General features: G+C 37.8%; 1 protein-coding gene across 2 annotated transcripts in view; it reads left to right on the forward strand.

The window, feature by feature from the left end:
* Window positions 1–24397, forward strand: part of GOLPH3L (golgi phosphoprotein 3 like) — a 43024-nt gene that overhangs the window by 981 nt on the left and 17646 nt on the right. For both annotated transcript variants that reach the window (XM_059137515.1, XM_059137514.1), the window contains 2 exons: window positions 1033–1227; window positions 24153–24284. In XM_059137515.1, the coding sequence (XP_058993498.1) occupies window positions 1045–1227; window positions 24153–24284 (315 nt within the window). In that variant the 5' untranslated portion in view covers window positions 1033–1044. The remainder of the gene's footprint in view (window positions 1–1032; window positions 1228–24152; window positions 24285–24397) is intronic.

The raw sequence follows: 24397 nt of genomic DNA on the forward strand, positions 1-24397 counted from the left end.
CCTGTTTGAAAAGTGGGTGTTAACAATATGTAACTGAGAGTAATGTAACGGGAAATATCGCTAGAACAGGATCCAGTCACAGACGCTTTTGAATGCATTCTTTTGAACAATAAGATATTCTTTTAAATAATTACTGATTAAAAATATTTGTTTGTCGTTTCAAAAACTGACATTTAGATTTATTTTAAAATAAAGTATGCTAACTTTATATCATACATGATTTAGTGCCATTTCTCTTGACTAGATTTTTTTAAAAACATCTGTAGTACATGGTATAAGAGGGCATGTGCTTTGATTTTTTTTTTTCTGCCATTAAGAAAGAGATCATTAATCTTTTAACATTCTCTTTCTGATACTTTTTGTCAGCAGCTATTTGAGTATTTGCAAGATGGCTAGCTAGGGACAGAGATGAAAGTTTTCTGTGTATATGGAATTACTACACATGATCTTCTGAGTGTTATTCTGTAGATGCAGTTTCCAAAAGGAGTGCATAAGATGAGTTATGGGAAGAAAATATGAGAATATATATATTTAGTTTTTCTTATTTTTTTAATTTCTCTGTTTTTATAATGTGCCATTGAATGTTTATAGAAGTTACATGTAGATTATTATATGGATTTTGGGGCCTGGATTCTCACAATTTTTTGCTGTCCCATATTATTTAACTTGGGGAGAATCCAAGTTAATACAGTTACAATGATGTGTATATACTCCTGGATTATAGATTATGCACATAAAATCAGCAGGGTTAAAAGATGATCATTTCTAGAAGCAAAGAAAGCGATCAATCATTTGTACCAATCTTTAATATTACTGATTTGATTTTCTGTCAATGCCTTCTTTACCTTCAAGCTATTGTACTTTGGAAAACATATTGTATTACCCACCTAATTTTTCTGGTCTTTACTCCTTTCTCTATTTAAGTTTATATATATTTCTTATTTGTATACATTTGTAGTAGGTCTGTATGAATATCAATATGTTCTGTTTACATAAGCTTTCTTACAGATATTTTTTCATCACCCTTTCCAGAAACAGGTGAGAATGACCACTTTAACTCACCGGGCCCGTCGCACTGAAGTAGGCAAGAACTCTGAAAAGAAGGTGGAAAGTGAGGAAGACACTAATCAAGACAGGAGTCCAGACAATGAAGATTCTGGTGACTCTAAGGATATTCGCCTCACACTTATGGAAGAAGTATTGCTCCTGGGACTAAAAGATAAAGAGGTAACACAGTTGGGTTTACTAGTCTTTCCCAAAGACTCTTGAATATTGGAATGTTTTTAAGAAGTAGTATGTCAGGGGACGCCTGGGTGGCTCAGTTGGTTAAGCAGCTGCCTTCGGCTCAGGTCATGATCCTAGTGTCCTGGGATCGAGTCCCACATCGGGCTCCTTGCTCAGCGGGGAGCCTGTTTCTCCCTCTGCCTCTGCCTGTCATTCTGTCTTCCCGTGCTCGCTCTCTCTCCCTCTCTCTCTCTGACAAATAAATAAAATCTTTAAAAAAAAAAAAAAAAGAAGTAGTATGTCAGAATATTTTCATTAATGCTAAGTTCTAATGCTTAGAATTGTGCTCTAGCCATCAGGTGGGTGGGGGAGTTTGGGAGGGTAGCTGATATTTGGAGGGAAAATCCGGAAGTATAATTACTTAAAGGGTAATTTAATTACAAAATTCCTCCAAAATTTTAGAAGATAGGAGAGAGTAGAACACATGCAAAATTTTTGTACTTGTAGTTTCCCAAATGACATTGATGGTGAAATGGCCTCCTATTAAACCAAGAGGGCCCACACATTGAAATTGTCTTGAGCTGTGAGGAGGAAAATCTTTTAAATGACAAGACAAGAAATGTGTATGATTAGCTGTTTTATAAAAATAAACAGGAATAGGTTTAACTTGTAATGCAGTAGAAATAACTTTTTAAAAATTCTATTCTGTGGCTCTTTAGAAATTAAATATCAACAACTGATAAATATTTTAATTTCAGAAAATGTTTTTAAATTAATTGCAGTTTTCTCTTTCTAAGTTGTCCCTTGTTAATAGAACACTTCATAATAGAATTAGTCTTGAGAAAGCTGATCTTAGAGTATAACCACATATTTGCTAGTTCTTCTACTGTAATATATTATCCTTTATTTGTAATTTAACTTTTTATTGTATTTCACTTTCTTCCCTCATGAAGAGATTATGAAGAAATTTAACTTAGTATTTTAAACAACTATTTCTTTTCCAAGAAAGCTTTTAGTAATATAATGATAATGATAATAAAGGCACATTTATTGGCCTTCGTTTTGAAAACTTAACAAATTAAAATGTTACTTTACATTAAAAAAGACTAAATTTGGCTTTGATAACTATCTTTAGCTAGTAATGAATTGGCTACAAACATCTAGTACCATCTATTCTTTTCTGCATTGATTCCTCAATTTGGGATTATCCTTGTTTCTTAGACTTTACATTCTCTATACCATGTTTCCCTTCTCTGTTTTTTTATCACATCAAATTACAGACTGGAACAAAACTTACAAGACTTCTTATAGCCTGTGTATTGTTAAAACTAATATTAGAGACATACACATATGCACTTGGCCAAGACACATATATCAGAAAATCTTGCCCGCAAGTGTACTTTCCTGTTTGCTGAGAAAGTTGATGAAACTCTAGTTTTATGAAAAGTAAGCAAATGAAAATGCAAAACTGACTCTCCAAGAGACTATCAGAGTAGGTCTGAAGATTAGGTGGCATAAATACTGTTTTGAGATGTTGACACAGTACCTAGGATGCGTTTGCTGACTGTAGAAGAGCATATTAGAACTAAAAAGCTATTTGGTTTGTTTTACTTTTGAATAGGAATGATTAATTTCCTGCTAACCTTAGATACTAGAATTTTTGCTTCTGTTTTGTGGAGATTCTAACTTTGGACTTCTCTTTGTGTGCTTTTAAATTTATAATAGTTAATATAAATATAAGGAAATAGAACAAGAAATAAACAAACTCTGGTGAGGTACTGTACAAAGATGAATAGAGAATTAGCCTTTTGAATAATTACATTTTGAGTTCTAATTTTATTTTATTTATTTATTTTTTTAAAGATTTTTTTATTTATTTGTCAGAGAGAGAGAGAGAGCGTGAACACAGGCAGAGAGAATGGCAGGCAGAGGCAGAGGGAGAAGCAGACTCCCCGCTGAGCAAGGAGCCCAATGCGGGACTCGATCCCAGGACGCTGGGATCATGACCCGAGCCAAAGGCAGCTGCCCAACCAACTGAGCCACCCAGGCATCCCTCTAATTTTATTTTTTATTTTATTTTTTAAAATAGTTGATAAATTACATTTTTAGCTTTCAGTTGTCTCAGGAAGAACAACAAATTATAAATTCTTAGGTATAAATAAATAGGAGAGGTCAAACCTTCTGATTTATTAAAACAGTATGCTATTCTAAAATGCCAGTTATATAACTCTCTCTAAAAATATTAACTGATGGGGCTCTATTGGGTGGCTCAGTCAGTTAAGCCTCTGCCTTTGGCTCAAGTCATGATCCCAGGTCTTAGGATCATACCTTGTGTTGGGCCCCCTGCTCAGCAGGAAGTCTGCTTCGCCCTCTACCCCTCCCCCCACTCATTCTCTCCTCTCTCTCTCTTTCTCACTCACTTTCAAATAAATAAGTAAAGTCTTTTTAAAAAACACTAATTGATTTCCAGCACTAATTATTTTCTTCCCACCTCCTAAACTACTCATAGATTTATTTAATCATTATTTAGTGTGATTGGGGTGATTAATGTGATGTGCTTAGCATTATGCAAATACTAAAGTAAATATAAAATACTATGAGATACTATGTATGGCCCCAGCCCTCATGAAACTTGCATTCCTGCTGGGGAGACAAAACATACATACTTTCTAAAAGTTAAGTAACCCAAAGGTCCATCATCTATGGAATGGATAAAAATGAGTTGTCCATTTATCTAAATGAATATAAACATTTTTTCTATACAGAATGAAAATGAACATTGTTATAAAACATGTATGATTCTCATGTAATATTCAGTAACAGAAGCCAGACAAAAAAGACATACTATAGGATTCCATGTATATAAAATTCAAGAAAACTGTAGTGTTAGGGGTTACATATTTAGATGATTGAAACTACAAAGAAAAGCAAGAAAGGGATTACTATAATTGTTAGCATAGTGGTTACCTTTTTGTAGGGGGTAAGATAGGAGGAGGATATTAGTAACTAGAAAAGAACATGAGGGGGCTCTCTGGGTACTAACAGTTTTCTGTTTCTCTACTTGGGCAAAGTTTCATGTGTATTTACCGAGACATTAATCATTGAACTTTTTTCACTTTTGTTTCATGCACTCTTCTTTGTATGCATTATATTTCACAGTTCAAAAGACTTCTGAATAGGTAAACAACAGTAAAAATCCAGCAAGTTTTTCCATGTTAGAACAGTAACAGCCAAGAGAGTTGGAAGGAAGAGAGAACATAATGGGTTGAAATAATCTGGGGAAGAATAGAAGGCAGTAAAACAAGCTGGGCCATTTTTTCTTTTTCCTTTTTTTAAAGATTTTATTTATTTATTTATTTATTTATTTGACAGACAGAGATCACAAGTAGGCAGACAGGCAGGCCCGGAGAGAGAGGAAGGGAAGCAGGCTCCCTGCTGAGCAGAGAGCCGGATATGGGGCTTGATCCCAGGACCCTGAGACCATGGCCTGAGCCGAAAGCAGAGGCTTTAACCCGCTGAGCCACCCAGGCGCCCCTCGTATTTTTTTGTTTTTTTAAGATTCTGTTTATTTATTTGATACAGAGAGAGACAGTGAGAGAGGGAATACAAGCTACAAGCAGAGGAGGAGTGGGAGAGGGAGAAGCAGGCTTCCCGCTGAACAGGGAAGCCTGATGAAGGGGCTCAATGAAGGGGCTCGATCCCAGGACCCTGGCATCATGACCTGAGCTGAAGGCAGATGTTTAACTACTAAGCCACCCAGGCTCCCCCAAGCTGGGCCTTTAAGTACAGGTAAGATTAACATAAACGGAGTAAAGAAAACACATTCTGGATGAGGGAACCTGAAATTATTATGAGCTTGATGAGTTTGGGAGATCATTAACCACTGTGATTGAAGTAGGTGTTTTCTTGGAGAAAAATGAGAATCAAAATTGGCAAACTAGATTCAGACTAGAGTGTGGCAGATTTTGAGTGTCAGGCAGAGACTTTCAGACTCTTTCCTTTATTTATTTTTATTTTAATTCCAGTGTAGTTAACATATAGTATTATATTAGTTTCAGGTGTACAATGTAGTGATTGAACAATTCTACACATTACTCAGTGCTTGTGACTGTAAGTGTACTTTTAGTCCTTTTGACCTATTTCATCCATCTTCCCATCTACCTCCCTTCATAATGATCAATTTGTTCTCTATAGTTATAGATTCTTCCTTTAAGTAAAGGGATCAGCCTAATGAAAATAGAAAAGCCCATTTCATTTTTATGTCCAAAATAAGGACTTAATGATATTTTTGCTCTATGTTCTTTGTGAATATATGTTCTAATATGTAATATAATTTCTTGTTTTCACATGACTTAAGGTTTATGACATGTCAAAAAAATCCTAAGTGTTAAACTTTGCATCCCAAAGTCCCAAAGTTAAGATTTCCATAAGATTCTTTGTTTAGAACCCAATACTACAGTTCTTAAAATTATATCTATTTTTGAAAACATGGGGTGGCCTGGATGGCTCAGTGGGTTAAGCATCTGCCTTCAGGTCATGATCCCAGGGTCCTGGGATTGAGTCCTACATGGGCTTCTTGCTCAGCAGGGAACCTGCTTCTCCGTCTCCCTCTGCCTGCCGCTCCCACAGCTTGTTCTCTCTCTCTCTCTCTCTCTCTCTGTGTCTGAAAAATAAATAAAATCTGAAAAAAAAAGATTATTTATTTGAGAGAGCAAGAAAGACAGAGTGTAAGAGCCTGGGGGAGAAGCAGAGGGAGAGGGACTAGCAAACTCTGCACTGAGCCCAGACCCTGAAGCCTGAAGTACGGCTTAATATCACAACCCTGAGACAAAATCAAGAGTTAGACACTTACCCCACTACACCACCCAGGTGCCCCAAGGGTCAACTGTGTTTTAAAACCATTCTGTGGCAGGGGTTCCTGGTGGCTCAGTTAAGTGTCTGACTCTTGGTTTGGGCTCCAGTTGTGATCTCAGGGCTATGGTCTCAGGGTCATGAGATTAAGCCCTGCCTGGGGTGCCAGGCTCAGCAAAGGATCTGCTTAAGGCTCTCTTCCTCTGCCCCTCCCCACCATGTGTTCCACACTCTCTCTCTCTCAAATAAATAAATCTTAAAAAAAAAAAAAGTTGACCCTTAAAAACATGGGGGGTAAGGGTGCCTAATACCCATACAGTTGAAAATCCATCTATAACTTTTTGCTCTCCCAAAACTTAGTTACAAATAGCCTACTGTTGTTTAAGGGTCAGCTGTGTTAAGCTTCACTGTCGTGTGAAAATAACTAAGAAATCTAAGTGTATGTTGAAGAGTCTAACCTTTTAAGTACATTTAAAATGAGATGTTATCAGGGGCCTCTGATTGGCTCAGTTGGTACAGCATGAGACTCTTGATCTCAAGATTTTGAGTTCAAGCCCCACATTGAGCCTGCTTAACAAAATAAAAGTTAAAAAAAAAAAAAAAATCTCAGTTCAGTAACACTGCTCTCAACTGAGAAAATTAAACTTAAGCACCAGCTGACCGAAATAATACAGATTTATTTTCTGTTGAAATCAAGATCCCATTTATTTGTCATATTGCATTTGGTAGGAGTTTTGATATAGATATTATTGACTCATGGACAATTAATACTTTAATTAAATTGCTAGGATATTTAAAACATCTCCTTTATGAAATCTTTATTATTAAATTAAGTTACTTGTAAGAGGAATGAGCCTATTAATGCTTTTGACTTTTGGCAGTAATCTTTTTAGTTTGTGGATAGTGTTTTAAACCCTCTTCCCTTCCAAGCTTTCTCCTAGTAATCCCATTTATTGACTCCTTATGTGCTGTGACATAAAAGGTTTTAAGCAGGGGTGCCTGGACAGCTCACCTGTTAAGGGTCTGCCTTCGGCTTGGGTCATGATCCCGGGGTCCTGGCATCAACCCCCATATTGGGCTCCCTGCTCGGCGGGAAGCCTGCTTCTCCCTCTCCCACTACCACAGCTTGTGTTCCCTCTCTCGCTGTCCCTCTCTCTGTCAAATAAATAAGTCTTTAAAAAAAAAAAAAAGGTTTTAATCATATTTCTCATGTCACTTAAGTCAAAATTGGCAAGAAGTATTGCTCATTGGAATTTTGGAAATATATTTTCATTAATTTGTTTGGTCACCAAAAAGTTACTGAATGTCTCGTATGTATAAAGTGATAGATACTGAAAGAAAACAAAGACAATTGTCCCTGCTTTTGAAATAATTTATAGTCTAGTGGGATGAGAGTGGCTGGAGAGATTGGAAAGGGCTTCTGGAATGTTAGCAGACCATTGCAGTACATGTGATGTGTGTGTGACTGTTCTGGCTGCTGAGGGAACAAAGAAAAGATACCTAACCCAGATCAGTGGTGGAAAATGCTAGTGGGACAGGGGAGGAAAGAGATACTGGGAAGTGATAACTCTTAAGCTGAATTCTGAATATAAGCAAAAGTCAGTTTGTGAAAAGAAACACAGTCTAGGGGGAAAAAATCAGCTGAATGTTTATGATAATTTCAATGATTTGTACCTGGAATAACCACAGATATTTGAAAACATCTCATCTTCTTTAAATTAACTCAGATGTTTTGAAACTCAACTACCATAACTTAGCTGGACGTTCAGTATTCAGTCATGTATTTTATTGTTTAACTTTTCAAAAATTGTGAAATATAGCATATATAGAAAAATTTATAAAACACATATGTACATTGGGGCGCCTGGGTGGCTCAGTGGGTTAAAGCCTCTGCCTTCGGCTCAGGTCATGATCCCAGGGTCCTGGGATCGAGCCCCGCATCGGGCTCTCTGCTCAGCAGGGAGCATGCTTCCTCCTCTCTCTGACTCCCTCTCTGCCTACTTGTAGTCTCTGTCTGTCAAATTAAAAAAAAAAAAAAAAAAAAATTTAAAACACATATGTACAATTTTATAAGTAATTTTAAAGCAAACACGTAACCACCACCAAAAGAACATTACAAGCATTGTGGGGTCATCCTCTTGTGCCCTAATGTCTTGTGCAGGATGTCTAACCACATCCTGCCTCGCCTCCCTGCACCTCTAACATGTATGTATATTCCTAAACAGTGTATTTAGTTTTGCCTTTTTTTAAACCGTATGTTATTGGGTTGATACTGTTATGTATTTTTTGGTTCAATATGATGTTTGAGATTCACCTGTGTTGCTGCATATAATTTAAAAATTATATTTTAAAATAAAATTCTATATTATGCTATATAGAATTTCAGTTATATCACTATTCCACTATTCATTCAATCTGCTGGTTAACAGACATTTAGGAGTCCATTATAAATGGTGCTGCTAAGACTATTCTTGTTCTTTCAAACAATGCCACTGTTCATACATACAGAAAAATGATATTGGGCACCTGGGTAGCTCAGTCAGCTAAGTGTCTGCCTTCTGCTCAGGTCATGATCCTGGGGTCCTGGGATTGAACCCCTTGTCAGGCTCCTAGCTCAGTGGAGAGTCTGCTTCTCCCTCTCCCTCTGCCTGCTGCTCCACCTACTTGTGCTCTCTCTCTGTCAAATAAATAAAATCTTAAAAAAAAAAAAAAGGTAAATCAGACTGGATGAAACTTACACATTATAAATATAAAATATGTTAATACTCAGCTTTTTCAAGCTACTAATGATCATCCATCAGTTTTAATTCACTCACAATTTATTAGCAATGGGAGATTAGAAGGACAAGCTTTTTTAAAGCTGGTAAAATTCTGGTGAACTAATCAATACACTTAAAAAAAAACAAGAAGTCCATATACAACTTGTCAATGACTGGCTATCAATGGAGAGAACTACTTCTCTTAAAAAGTTGCTCAGTCCTAAACCATTTTATTAAAATCAAAAGATTAAAAGTCTCATTTAGGTCACTGCCTGGTCTTTTAGTTTCTTGATTGCACAAAATGAACAATAAATCCCTTGTCAGTGGTTATTGCCATAGTGAATAGGGCAAGTGTATCAGAAGGACTTGTTTGTCAGGTTTTCTGGTTTTTATTAACATAGGCTGTTAAAAAAAAAAAAAAAAGAAAAGAACTTCTGTTTTATTATATCCATTCATACAACCCCCAAATTTACTGTGGGTACAAAAGGAAATAAACTGGGAGACCAAAGTCCTATTTTAACAGTAGGAAATAATAGTTTAAGCTATTTCATTGAGAGCTTGCCTCTCCCTTCCCCCAACCCCTAGTTGCACACTGTTCTCTTCCAAAATTCCTGGCATAGATATTAAAATAAAAACCACTTATATTTGGACCTTCGGCTGTAGCCATTGAACCTATAAATTTGATGCAAGCCATTGCATGTCTTTCATGTCCTTCTTTGTTTTTTTTGTGTTTGTGTAACTTAGAGTTTTCAAAATATACTGTACTTTTTTACTTTCTCTTGCTGATTCTACAAGGCAGATATCGTCTTCTCTTTATGAAAGCAAAGTTAGATGGTTAATTGGTCATTAAGTGGTGGAATTTATGTTCAAACTGACTCGGACAGTTTTAAAAATGGCATGCTTCCAAAGCATGTATGACATATATTTTTTTTAATTTCTTGCTGAAAAAAGAGAATTAATTGTTCAGGATTGCTATTGCTTAGTGGAAACCTAAGAATTTAATCTCCTGGGATAGTTTCATATAGAGCTTAATTTATATCTCCTAGTAAGATAAAAGATTATTACATTCTGCAGTAATATTTGGCACAGTTATTTTTACAAGTCTTATCCACAGCTTTCTTATTTCAATGTTTAATATTCCAGCAAAGCTTACTCAGTTTTTTGGTTTTTTGTTTGTTTGTTTTGTTTCTTTAGCAAAGCTCACTCTTAAAGATTTTGGGATCCCATAAAAAGTATTAAGTTGACATCAATAATGGCAAAATAAGGGAAAGTACTGATTAGCAAATCTGAATGATATGGGTTTTTTAAAAGATTTTATTCATTTTTTAAGATTTTTATTCATTTGACAGAGATCACAAGTAGGCAGAGAGGCAGGCAGAGAGAGAGAAGGGGATAAGCGGGTTCCCTGCCCAGCAAAGAGTCCAATGCGGGGCTTGATTTCAGGACCATGAGATCATGACCTGAGCTGAAGGCAGAGGCTTTAACCACTGAGCCACCCAGGTGCCCCTGAATGATATGGTTTTGCTTTATATTTCATCTCATCACAATTTAAGGAGGAAATATGAAAGTCTTACAGACGGGGCGCCTGGGTGGCTCAGTGGGTTGGGCCGCTACCTTCAGCTCAGGTCATGATCCCAGGGACCTGGGATCGAGTCCCGCATCGGGCTCTCTGCTCAGCAGGGAGCCTGCTTCCCTCTCTCTCTCTGCCTGCCTCTCTGCCTACTTGTGATCTCTGTCTGTTAAATAAATAAAATCTTTAAAAAAAAAAAAAAAAAAAAAAAAGAAAGTCTTACAGACTTTTTTCTCTTTTCTTTCTTCCATCAAACAAGATATTCCGGTCATAAGGAACAATAAGTCAAGTAGGAAATTTATAGAACCCAATTTGCAAAATGAAAAATGTTAAAAGAAGCAGTAAATATGGGACACCTGGATGGCCAGTCTGCCTTTGACTTAGGTCATGATCCCAGGGTCCTGGGATCGAGATTGGCATCGGGCTCTTTGCTCAGCAGGGAGTCTACTTTTCCATCTGCCTCCTCCTCGCTCTCTCTGACAAATAAACCTTTAAAAAATTTTTTTAAGTCATAAATAATATTTGATTTGATTTATTATAACCATATCTTCAGAAAGTTTAATGTATAATTAAATAGGCATTTTATATTTTTCTCCTCAGTTCACAATGCCAGCCATAGATTACAACCCATGTCGTATATCTTCATTACAGAAGGAGGAGACTGTTATACTAAAAAGATATAAATGAGTAGGTAGTATATTTTTTTCTTTAATTTTAAAACTTAAAAACAAATTTCTTCTAGGTTTTTCAGCAGGAGTATTATGTTGTATTAAGTTTGCTAGGGCTGCTGTAACAAAATACCACAGACTGAGTGGCTGAAACAACAGAACTCTTTTACCCCCACAGTTCTGGGTGCTTGAAGTCCAAGATTCGGTTTCTCCTAAGGCCTTTCTACTTATCTTCTCACTGTGTCCCTATGTGGTTTTTCTTCTGTGCGTGTATCACTAGTGTCCTTGTGTCTATATTTCTTCCTCCTATAAGGACACAAGTTGGATTGGTTTATGGCCTACTTTAACAGTTTTATTTGACTTAATCACCTGTTTCAAGGCATTGTCTCCAAATACAGTCACCTTGTGAGATATTAGGGGTTAGGCTTTCAGCATATGGAGTCTGGGAAGATACAGTTCACCCCATAACAATGATTTAGAAAGGTTTTAGAGGAAATAGAAAGATTTTGGAGATTATTTTGTAATTATTTACTTATATGCACCTGGAGTTCATTTCATCCTCAGGAAGTGTCATTCAACTAAATAATGATGTGATTTTTCCTTCAGTTCAAGTCAGCCAACATTTATTGAGCACCTGCTTTGTCCAAGACACTGAATAAAATAAGGAAAAAGAGAAGTAATTAAGATGATATGTTTTTATTTCCTCAAGAAAGGTACAAAAAGTACTATAAGAACATGGAAGAGAAAAAAAAAACATGGAAGAGGAAATTTTTTGGAGGTTACTCTTTACTTTCTATGTTTGTCCCCACCTATTCGCAGTTGTCCAGGTTTAAAGTGGGAATGGCCAAAAAAAAAAAAAAAAAAAAAGAAAACCTAAATCAATGGTTTTTAGGCTTCCATGTGTTCATTGGTAGATTGTGCTCACCCTTTGTTGCTATTATTGACTTTTTAAAAAATACATATGTCTAAGATTTTTTTTAAGCTTTATTTTTATTATTTTAAAAGCAAAATAGGGCTGCCTGGGTGACTCAGTTTGTTAAGTATCTGCCTTTGACTTGGGTCACGATCTCAGGGTCCTGGGATCAAGTCCTGCACTGGTCTCGCTGCTCAGCAGAGAGTCTGCTTCTCCCTTTGCTCCTTCTCCTTCCCCTTCCCCCACTCTCTCTCCCTCAAATAAAAAATTAAAAATCTCAAAACTATTTTTAGGGGCACCTGAGGGGCTCAGGTCGTGATCCCAGGGTCCTAGGATCGAGCCCCACATCAGGCTCCCTGCTCAACAGGAGGCCTGCTTCTTCCTCTCCCATTCCCCCTGCTTGTGTTCCCTCACTTCCCCAGCTTGTGTTCCCTCTCTTGCTGTCAAATAAATAAAATCTTTAAAAAAATTTTTTTAGAAACAAAAAAGCAAAATATGTTTATACTAAGAAATTCAGAAGTCGGGGGCGCCTGGGTGGCTCAGTGGGTTAAGCCGCTGCCTTCAGCTCAGGTCATGATCTCAGGGTCCTGGGATCGAGCCCCACATCGGGCTCTCTGCTCTGCAGGGAGCCTGCTTCCTCCTCTCTGCCTGCCTCTCTGCCTACTTGTGATCTCTGTCTGTCAAATAAATAAATAAAATCTTTAAAAAAAAAAAAGAAATTCAGAAGTCTACATGAGAGAACTTAGTGATGGGGAATGAGATATGTGGCTATATGCATTTGTCAAAACAAACTGAACTTAACATCTGTGCATTTCACTCTATATAAATTATACCTCAATTTTTTATTTTATTTTATTTTTTAGAATTTTATTTATGTATTTGACAGAGAAAGAGAAAGGAGAGCACAAGCAGGGGGAGTAGCAGGCAGAGGGAAAAGCAGACTCCCAGGTGCCACCCAGGCACCGTATACCTCAAGTTTTTATTAAATGTTTAAAGAAAATAAAAATATTTCACCCATAATGTCACCACTGAAAGATAACTGCTATTGAAGTTTTTTAATATATGCTTATAGACTGCTTTCTATGTATATATACACACACAGAGATGCATAATTACAACATGAGACAAAGATTTCTTTCTGCTCTCTCATCTTCCCAGAATCCCCACATTTGTCTTTTGTTACTGTCCCTATAGTTTGTTTTAACTTAAATTCTGCATTTCCTCAGGCTCCTGGGTAGCTCAGTTGGTTAAGCATCTGACTTTTGATTTTGGCTCAGGTCTTGGGTCCTGGGATCCAGCCCCATGCTCAGCGGGGAGTCTGCTTGAGATTCTTCTTCTCCCTCTGTCCCTTACCCCATTCACACTCTTTCTCCATCTCTGTCTCTCTAAAATAAATAAATCTTGGGGTGCTCATTTGGGGAAGGCTCATCACTGCCTTCACCTTGGGGCGTGATCCTGGGGTCCTGGGATTGAGTCCCACGTTGGGCTCCCCGCTCAGTGGGGAGCCTGCTTCTCCCTCTCCTCCCTGGTTGTGCTCTCTCTTGCTATCTCTGTCTCTCTCTCTCAAATAAAAAAAATATTTCAAAAAATTTTTTAAAAATCTTAAATAAATTCAGCATTTCCTTTTAAAGTCCATCACAAATCCAGTGATAAAAAGAAACATCACAAAACAACAACCTTCCCATTCTTTAAGTTCTCTTGCATTTTTCTCCCAATATGCTTAGTTACTGTATTTTCTGATTTTTTTTTTAATTTTTTTATTTATTTGCCAGAGAGAGAGAGCAAGCAAGTACACACAAGCAGGCAGAGAGGCAGGCAGAGGCAGCGAGAGAAGCAGGTTCCCTGCTGAACAAGGAGCCTGAATGCGGGACTCAATCCCAGGACCCTGGGATCATGACCTGAGCTGAAGGCAGCGGCTTAACCCACTGAGCCACCCAGGCGTCAGGCGTCCCATATTTTCTGATTTTCTGATAGGCATTGTTTAAAAACACAGGACTTAGAATCAGATATATCTACATTCAGATTCAAAGTCTACCACTTAGGGGCACCTTGGTGACTCAGTGTTAAGTGTCTGCCTTCCGCTCAGGTCATGATCCCAGGGACCTGGGAGAGAGCCCCACATCAGCAGAGAGCCTGCCTCTCCCTCTCTCTGCTGCTCCTCCTCCTTGCGCTTTCTCTCTTTCTCCTTCTCAAATAAATAAGATCTTTTTTTTTTTAAATTACTATTATCTCTATAAAATATTATCTCTGCAAAATAAGGGTAAAACAGGACACCTGGGTAGCTCAGTCAGCAAGCATCCAACTCTTAATTTTGGCTCAGGTCATAATCTCAGAGTTGTAAGATCAAGCCCCAAGTTGTGCTCCATGCTGGGCATGGAGTCTGCTTAAGATTCTCTCATTCCCTCTACCCTTCCCCACCCTCTTAAAAAAGATATACATACATGTATATATGTATATGTATGTGTGTATATATGTAAATATGTATTTATATGTATGTACATATATACAGGCACAGTTAGGTCGCTGACCCTTGGTTCTGGCTCAGATCATAATTTCAGGTTTGTGAGATCCAGCCCTGCTTCAGGTTCCATGCTCAGTGCAGAGTCTGCTTGAGTTTCTCTCTCCCTTCCCCTCTGTCCCCCAGAAGATGCTATCTATCTCTCTCAAAATAAATAAATAAATAATATATATATATATATATATATATATATATATGAAACAATTGGTAGAATTTGAAGGCTTACTGAATATTTGATAAAATTAAGGAATTCTTGTTAATTTTTTAAAAATTCTTATTAATTTTTAGGTGTGATATTAGTATTACAGGTTTTTTTTAAAGTCTTCCTGCCTTGGGGAGAGTATGATAATATTTTATAGATGATATGTTAAAATAACTTGGATTTGTACTGAAATAATCTGGTGAGCAGAGAGAGTTATAAAAGAAAGATGATTGTATTGGTAGCTGTTGAAGCTAGATAATGGATATATAGAGGTTCATAATCTCTCTACTTCGTGTGTGTTGGGGATGTTAAGCCAAAAATGTTAAAAAACGACGTTTTCTTAACCACATGATTCCATTTTACACAATATCTTATTGATTCCCTGTTATGAAAGATGATGAAATCACCACTCTCAATTTGTTCTACTTCTATTCCCCAGTGTTTTATGAAAACTTGTAATGTATACATTCTGTCGTTTCATTACTCACACAATGCTGTTTTCTGAAGGAAAGCCCCAAAATTGAAGTTGGAGAAGAAACATATGGGAAAATGAGTGGTTAGGAGAGAAGAAATGTGTATTGTATATATAAAGAAAAGTTCTGGTTTTACATATACCCAAAAGATAATAGGATGATGAAATTTGTGAGTCATTTTAATTTTTTATTATTTTCTTTCTTTCCAAATTTTCGAAAGTACCTCTATACTACTTTTTAATCAGGGAGAAAAAGCTATTTGAAAACAAGGTGAATCTGCGTTTACTTAAGTTTTGCTCTTCTGAGGTTTGAGGCCATAATTACCTTAAAGTGTTTCTAAATCTATTTTAAGTTATTTGAGAGTTGTGGGGAAATAGATTTAGAGCTACATACGTGTTTTCAGATTTTTACTCCCTTTTCTCAAGTATTTTCTCTTTGGATAGTGTGTAGCACTGTCCTTTTTCCCATAAGTAGCAAACTGTGGTGAAAGACAGACATGTAAGTTACTGGTTTTAATGCTATAATCACTTTTAAATTTCTTAAAGTAAAAAACTAAGCATATTTTTGTTGCCAAGTATGAGACTTAAAGCTAATGTAGGAATATCCAAAGATTACCAGTTGCTTTCCTTTATTTTGAATTTCTTTTTCACTGATAAGACATTATCATGTTTTTTTTTTTTCCCCCTGAAGTTTTGATAGTGCCTTTACTTTAAGAAAAAACTCAACTGGAGTTGAAAAAATTAATAAACTGATCATTATGACTAGCTTTGTGTATTTCATCCAACCTCCTTATGAATAAGCCTGAAAGGATATAACCTTCATGAAGTTGATTGAGAAATTCTGTTCATTTGTTTAGGTTAATAGCCCATCCTTAGTCATGCCGAAATTATGCGTTAAACTGGAATAACATCCAGGTCACAGTTCCTCATTACCCATTATGGTCAAGCAGAGTGACTTTTTAATGCTTAATCTCTTTTATGAAATGTCTCTATTGGCTGTGTGGACATAGAAATATTAATTGGAGTTAGATGGAATCACATTATAAAAGAGGAATTTAGAGCGCCTGGGTGGCTCAGTGGGTTAAGCCGCTGCCTTCGGCTCAGGTCATGATCTCAGGGTCCTGGGATCGAGTCCCGCATCAGGCTCTCTGCTCAGCAGGGAGCCTGCTTCCTCCTCTCTCTCTCTCTCCCTGCCTCTCTGCCTACTTGTGATCTCTCTCTCTGTCAAATAAATAAATAAATAAAATCTTTTTAAAAATAAAATAAAATAAAAGAGGAATTTAATTCAAACCTTGGAAGCTAATATTTCAGTAGAGCACTTCAAAGAAAAACAGTACATTATTTTTAAAGATTTTATTTATATATTTATTTGTTTGTTTGTTTATTTGATAGAGATCACAAGTAGACAGAGGCAGGCAGAGAGAGAGGGGGGAAGCAGGCTCCCCGCCAAGCAGAGAGCCCGATGCAGGGCTCAATCCCAGGACCCTGGGATCATGACTTGAACTGAAGGCAGAGGCTTTAACCCACTGAGCCACCCAGGCACCCCTGTAATTTTACACATTTCTTTTTTTTTTTTTTTTTTTAAAGATTTTATTTATTTATTTGACAGAGAGAAATCACAAGCAGGCAGAGAGGCAGGCAGAGAGAGAGGAGGAAGCAGGCTCCCTGCTGAGCAGAGAGCCCGATGCGGGCCTCGATCCCAGGACCCCGAGATCATGACCCAAGCCGAAGGCAGCGGCCTAACCCACTGAGCCACCCAGGCGCCCTTTATACATTTCTATAATGTGATTTTTTTCCTTTTTTTTTTTACAGTCATTTATTACACTTCTAATTAAAACAAAACAAGGTCCGCTACTCAAAGATCTCATTCTGCAGGCCTTCAGGATTCTCTGTTGGTCATGAAGCAATGTGCAATTCCATCTGTCTTAGTAGATCCTAAAATTTTTCTCTTTCTCTTTTCCCTAATGTGTATAGCCTTTGATAACTAAATTTAATGACTTAATGGTGAACTTTAATATGCATGTGTTAGGGCGCCTGGGTGGCTCAGTGGGTTAAGCCACTGCCTTCGACTCAGATCATGAACTCAGGGTCCTGGGATGGAGTGCCGCATCAGGCTCTCTGCTCAGCAGGGAGCCCGCCTCCTTCTCTCTCTGCCTGCCTCTCTGCCTACTTGTGATCTCTCTCTCTCTCTGTCAAATAAATAAATAAATAAAATATTTTAAAAAAAAATATGCATGTGTTAGATCATCCTGCATATTGAACCATTGGCCCTTTAACACAGAATCTTTACTATAGATGATTTGAGAATTCACCAGTATATCTGGATATATTTATTTAGAGGGATATGGACCTTAGAATTACAATTATTTTTTAAAACTCCACATGTATATTTTCAAGCTTTTTTCTATTACGATGCATGACTCAATAAAAAGAAAGTTTAAAAAAACTCCTGGGGAGTTTTACATAAGATGGGAATGATATTAAAAAACATAGTTTCTACATGCTGCTACCCATTGTTTCTTTATTTACAGTGCTTCTCATTTACAGTTCTGTTGACAGTCTGACATCACTGTTACTGTAACAGAAGCTACATGGTCAGGAAGAAATGAAAAAACAAACAAATTAGTTTCCTCTATTTGCTTTAGTACTGGCTGATGGGTGTTTGCACACCTGTTGAGAATTATAAAATTACCAAGATTATATAAAAGTTAAGCCTAAATAATTTACATGTCCTGAAAAAAGTTATAGTTTAACCTTAATTAGGCAGCTAAGTTGCATAAAACCAAATATTAATCTTTAAAAAAAAACCTACTCCCTCCTTAAAGAGGGGTTATAAACGTGACTCTTCCAAAGTAGCATGAGGCAGATAGTAGATGGAACTAATCCCAGGTTTGTATCTAAAATTAGGCCCACAGGAAATGTGGATAGGTTTAAGGAATGTTTATGGTTCCAACTGAGCTTTTGCCAGGTTTGCAATTTCTTTTTTTTTTTTTTTTTTTTTTTTTTATTTATTTGACACAAAGAGACACAGCAAGAGAGGGAACACAAGCAGAGGGAGTGGGAGAGGGAGAAGCAGGCTTCCCACTGAGCAGGGAGCCCTATGCAAGGGTTGATTCCAGGACCCTGGAATCTTGACGTGAGCTGAAGGCAGATGCTTAACAACTGAGTCACCCCCAGGCACCCCAACATGTTTATTTCCGATCATAAATTTATGTTGTCAAGAAACATTGAGAGGGTGCCTGAGTGTCTCAGTTGGTCAGGCGACTGCCTTAGGCTTAGGTCATGATCCTGGAGTCCCTTGATCGAGTCCCACATCGGGCTCCCTGCTCGGTGGGGAGTCTGTTCTCTCCCCTCTCATGCTCTCTCTCTCTGTCAAATAAATAAAATAAAATCTTTCTTTAAAAAAAAAAATTGAGAATTATTATGTATTAGTCAGATACTCTTTCCTTAAGAAATTTATACTCTACTGAGGACAATTGATTACAGTGTGATAAAGGAAATAAGGGAGAAGTATATATAGGCACACCCAGGTGAGGAACCTAACCTGGAGGGTGGACTAGAAGGAAAGGTGTTGTTAGAGAAGGTACATAGAAGATATGATCCCTGTACACAATCCTTAAGAACAGGGAAGAATTGGGGACATAAGGGTACTGATTCTTTTGGACAGAGAGAACAATGTGAACAAAGGCCAGTAGGCAAAAATGATACATTAAGAGTACTTAAGGGGCGCCTGGGTGGCTCATTGGGTTGGGCCGCTGCCTTTGGCTCAGGTCATGATCTCAGGGTCCTGGGATCAAGTCCCGCATCGGGCTCTCTGCTCAGCAGAAAGCTTGCTTCCCTCTCTCTCTCTCTCTGCCTGCCTCTCTGTTTACTTGTGATCTCTCTCTGTCAAATAAATAAATAAAATCTTAAAAAAAAAAGAGTATTTAAGATAGTTCTGGGGGTCCCTGGCTGGTTCAATCTGAGAGGATGCAGCTCTTGATCTCAGGGTCTTGAGTCTGAGCCTCACATTGGGGTTAGAGATTACTAATAAAATAAACTTAAAAATAGTTCTGGAAAGCTGAGCATAGTGTTCTATGGGAACGAGGCCAGGGAGAAACCAGTGAGTAGCCTCTTGGCTTGAGCATTATACTAAGGAATTTGGACTTGACTGGGAGGAGTTTTGAAAGATTTTTAAGTAGAGTGGAAGGGAGTTATATCATTAGATTTGAGCATAAAGATCATCCTGGTTATAATGGGAAAACTGGAATTAGAAGATCACTGTCTCTGGCAGTATAGTGATCAAATATTGAGTCTTGAATAAACATAATTTCTAAGTACTGTTGGGCCTTTGGAAAGTAATAAATCTTCAGGGTCACCAAAAAAACACCAAACTTAAAATCGTAGAGATGAGCAGTAAACAAACATGAAATCCAGATTGCCCCAGGACAAATTATCAAATCAGTCCTGATATCTGGGAATTGGATAGTCAGGAATAAACCTCAGAGTTGAGATAAAATGGGGAAGCTAGATTTAAATGTGGTCCCAGTAGAGGGCACCCAGGTGGCTCACTGAAACATGAGACTCTTGATCTTGTGAGTTCAAGCCCCAGGTTGGATATAGAGATTACTTAAAATCTTGTAAAAAAATAAAATTCTGGCCCCAGTTGTGTGGCAGTCCCCCAATCCCCTCATGCCTGACTCTCAGCAGAAGCAAATACAGATCTTCCTCTCTGAAAGAAGGCATCTTTAATTTAGGCCTTCAGGATCTCAGAGATTCACAAAAAAATTTAATATGAGCCACTTCTTTTTTTTTTTTAAGATTTTATTTATTTGACAGACAGAGATCACAATTAGGCAGAGAGGCAGGCAGAGAGAGGGGAGGAAGCAGGCTCCCTGCTGAGCAGAGAGCCCAATGCGTGGCTCCATCCCAGGACTCTGGGATCATGACCTGAGCTGAAGGCAGAGGCTTTAACCCACTGAACCACCCAGGTGCCCAAATATGGGCCACTTAATCAAATATCAAACATACAAAGAATTAAATACCCATGACAAAGAAATCATCAGCAGAAATCACAAATAATAGGTCATTCATGGACCTCACATATTAAAATGATCAGAAAACATAAAATATCTATGACCTTTTATTTTTTTTTAAGATTTTATTTATTTATTTGACAGACTGAGATCACAAGTAGGCAGAGGCAGGCAGAGACAGAAAGAGGGGGAAGCAGGCTCCCTGCTGAGCAGAGAGCCCAATGCGTGGCTCCATCCCAGGACTCTGGGATCATGACCTGAGCCAAAGGCAGAGGCTTAACCCGCTGAGCCACCCAGGTACCCCAATATCTATGACCTTTTAAAGAAATAAAAGAATCACAAAATGAACAACAAAAAGAAATGATCACAAATGACCAAGCAAATATGAAAAATAATTACATAGAACTTTTAGAAATGAAAAAAATCAAAGTTGAAATCAAAATCTTGTGGTTAGTTTAGCATATTAGTTACAGATGGAGAGAGTAAATTGGAAGCCAGATATGAACTCTTCAGAAAGCAATTTAGAGACAAAAGAAATGGAAAATATAAAAGATTAAAAGACAGAAAGACTGATGTCCCAGAAGGGAAAAATATAGGAAATGGAGGAGAACTAAAATTTTTAAGAGTTAAGAATGAGAATTTTTGAAGAGTAAGAAATGGACCTACAAATGCAGGAAGCATATGCCAAGCAGGATAAGTAAATTCACACACAGTCATGCCATCGTCAAATTACAAAACACCAAGAGAGAAGATTGTGAGGGACCTATGGAAAAAAGACAAATCATCTACAAGCAACCACAATCAAAAGAATGATATATTTCTCCCTGCAACAATGGAAGCTGGAAGTGGAGGGCTTAATATCTTCAGTGTGCTACAAGAAAACTATCAGCCAGGATTGTTATGTCCAGAAAAACCATATTTATTATTTTTTATTTTCTATTCAGATCTTTAATCCATTTTGACATGAGAAACTATCTTTTTTTAAAGGTATTTATTTATTTATTTATTTATTTATTTGACAGAAAGAGAGACAGTGGGAGAGGGAACACATGCAGGGGGAGTGGGATGGGGACAAGCAGGCTTCCCACTGAGCAGGGAGCATAATGCAGGGCTCCATGCGTGGATCGATGTGGGGCTTGATGCAGGGCTTGATCCCAGCCGAAGGCAGATGCCACCCAGGCGCCCCAAGGAACTTAGCTTTAGAAAACAATGTTGAAGTGGGTGGCTGGGTGGCTCAGGCCACCCAGAGTCCCGGGATCAAGTCCTGTATCTGGCTCCCTGATCAGTGCGAGTCTGCTTCTCTCTACCCCCTCCTCATGCTCAGTCTCTCTCTCTCATTCTCTCTCTCTCTCTCAAATAAATAAAATATTAAAAAATCTTAAAAAACAAAAACAATGTTAGGTAAAGACCTTTCGGATAGAATAATTTGTCTCCAACAGACTTTCACTTAAGGAAATTCTGCTTTAGGAAGAAGGAAAATGGTACCAGAGAGGAGGTCTAAGATGCAGGTAGTAATGGTGAGCAAAGATATTGACAAGCATCTGCGTAAATCTAAACAAGTGCTACCTGTATAATATAATGATAATGCTAATAATAATGTCTAACGTTAGGTAAAAGATAAAATATTGGTCAAATGGGGGACGCCTGGGTGGCTCAGTTGGTTAAGCAGCTGCCTTCGGCTCAGGTCATGATCCCAGCGTCCTGGGATCGAGTCCCACATCGGGCTCCTTGCTCCGCAGGGAGCCTGCTTCTCCCTCTGACTCTGCCTTCCACTCTGTCTGCCTGTGCTCGCTCTCGCTCGCTCGCTCTCTGACAAATAAATAAATAAAATCTTTAAAAAATATATATTGGTCAAATGGAAGACTGGTTAAATATTGATTCATTTAAAACTAATTAGATGTATTAATTTTAAGTTGTCATGCATGTTAAAATTTCAAGGATAACTTTGCTAAAGAGAAGAGAGTGCATAACTTCTAAACCAATGAAGAGGAAAATGGTATTAAAAAAATGTTTTTAATTCTTTGCCACTGTTTAGCTTTGTAACCCCTGGCGTGTCACAGAACCTCCATTAGTTTCCTCATCTTTAAAATGTGGATAGTAGTACTTCCCTTATATGGTTGTTGTGAAGATGTGATCAGATCGTGCATACAAAAAAGCTGAACGCAAATCTGTATAAGTATCCAATAAATATTATATATTACTACGATTAATAATGATTTATGGAGCACCTGATTGGCATAGTTGGTGGAGCATGAGGCCCTTGATCTTGGGGTCATGAGTTCCAGGTCCACATTCAGCGTGGAGCTTGTTTTTTAAAAAATTAAAAATTAAGTAAATAAGTAAATAAAATCTTTTTAAAATAGTGATTTATGTAGTAACCATTAAAGGTGATACTTTAAAGCTATGCTAGAACTTCCCTGCCAACATCTCATTCAGTTTCTCTTCCATTAGAGGGAGTGCTACACCTAAAAATGGCTGGAATGTTGAACAGTTAGTCTAATAACTCTTTAACAGTTCTTCTTGTGTTAATTGTAACTCCTTGCTCAGAACCTTCAGGATTCAATATTGCCTTTAGTAAAAGTTCAGAGCATGGAGGCTTTCCACAGCTTGGCCCCAATCAACTTGATCTTATGTCCTTGAGTAGATCTCTAAACATATTTGATGTCTTTTTCCTTTAAACTTTTACTTAGAATGCCCTTTTGAAAAATAGTAGAATTTGGATGATTTCCTTTATCTTCATCCAGAAAACCTTCCCTTCTCTGAAAAATTCAGCCTATTCTTTAAACCCCAGTTCAAATCCCATAAAAGTTTCTGACTAGCCTAAAAGTGATTTATAATTTGAAAAACTATCCTCTAAACCAAATTTTTGCCTTCTGCTGCTGCTTTTTCAATTGAGCTTTTTTTTTTTTTTTTTTTTTTTTTTAAAGATTTTATTTATTTATTTGACAGAGAGAAATCACAAGTAGTCGGAGAGGCAGGCAGAGAGAGAGAGACGGAAGCAGGCTCCCTGCTGAGCAGAGAGCCCGATGCGGGACTCGATCCCAGGACCCTGAGATCATGACCTGAGCCGAAGGCAGCGGCTTAACCCACTGAGCCACCCAGGCGCCCTTCAATTGAGCTTTTATTTAAAATTTATATTATCACAGAATTTTCCTCACACTTGCATGGTATTTCCAGTTAGATTTTTTGGTTCCTTAAGACAGTGGTTATTTCTTCTATGTCTTTGTATAGCTTCCAAGGAAGGGAAACTAGTAATTTAAGTGGCTACTATATGCCAGGCACTCTACTAAATGCCTTCTTATATGTAACATCCAATTTATTCCTCACAGCAAACTTAGAAAGAAAGATATCAGTGTCCCTGTTTTACAGATGAGGACATTGCACTTGAAAATGGCTAAATAACATACCCAAGGCACTTAACCAGTCAGTGGCAGAGCTGGATTTCTACCACACTACCTAATAAAATAGCTTTCCAAGAAGCCAAAATTCTTCTCAAAAATTAAAATTTGACTTGCCAGTTATCAACTAACAACTGAACCACAGGAATTCACAAAGAGCTAAAAGTCAGACAGAAAACCTTATTTGGGGGGTTTAGATTAAGGGGATTAAAGAGAGATTCCAATCTTATTCTATGCTTTGAGTTCATGTCACGTGACATGAAATGACTCACAAAAAGGTGAACCATTGGGTGCCTGGGTTGCTCAGTTGTTAAGCATCTGCCTTTGGCTCAGGTCATGATCCCAGGGTACTAGGGGTTGAGTCCCATATTGGGCTCTCTGCTCAGCGGGAAGCCTGCTTCTCCCTCTCCCTCTCCCCCTGCTTGTGTTCCCTATCTCACACTCTCTCTGTCAAATAACAAATAAAATCTTTTGAACAAAAAAAAAAGGTGAACCATCTTTAAGGTGCTTGCTGCAAGTCCATACCCTTTCAGAACATTCTCTTCTCTTTTGCCTTTTCTAGGGTTACACATCTTTCTGGAATGACTGCATATCATCTGGCCTGCGAGGGGGTATCCTGATAGAGCTGGCAATGCGGGGTCGAATCTATCTGGAACCCCCCACAATGCGTAAGAAGCGACTACTGGATAGAAAGGTATAGCACCTTTGTGGACATCCTCCTAACTTACGAAAGGGCAGGTACCAATGGTCCATTTTGGAGGAATGGGAAGTTTTGTTTGTTCGTTTGTTTGTTTTTGAGGGCCTTGA

The sequence above is a fragment of the Mustela lutreola genome, chromosome 10 (genome assembly GCF_030435805.1).
Source record: "Mustela lutreola isolate mMusLut2 chromosome 10, mMusLut2.pri, whole genome shotgun sequence".
NCBI lineage: Eukaryota > Metazoa > Chordata > Mammalia > Carnivora > Mustelidae > Mustela > Mustela lutreola.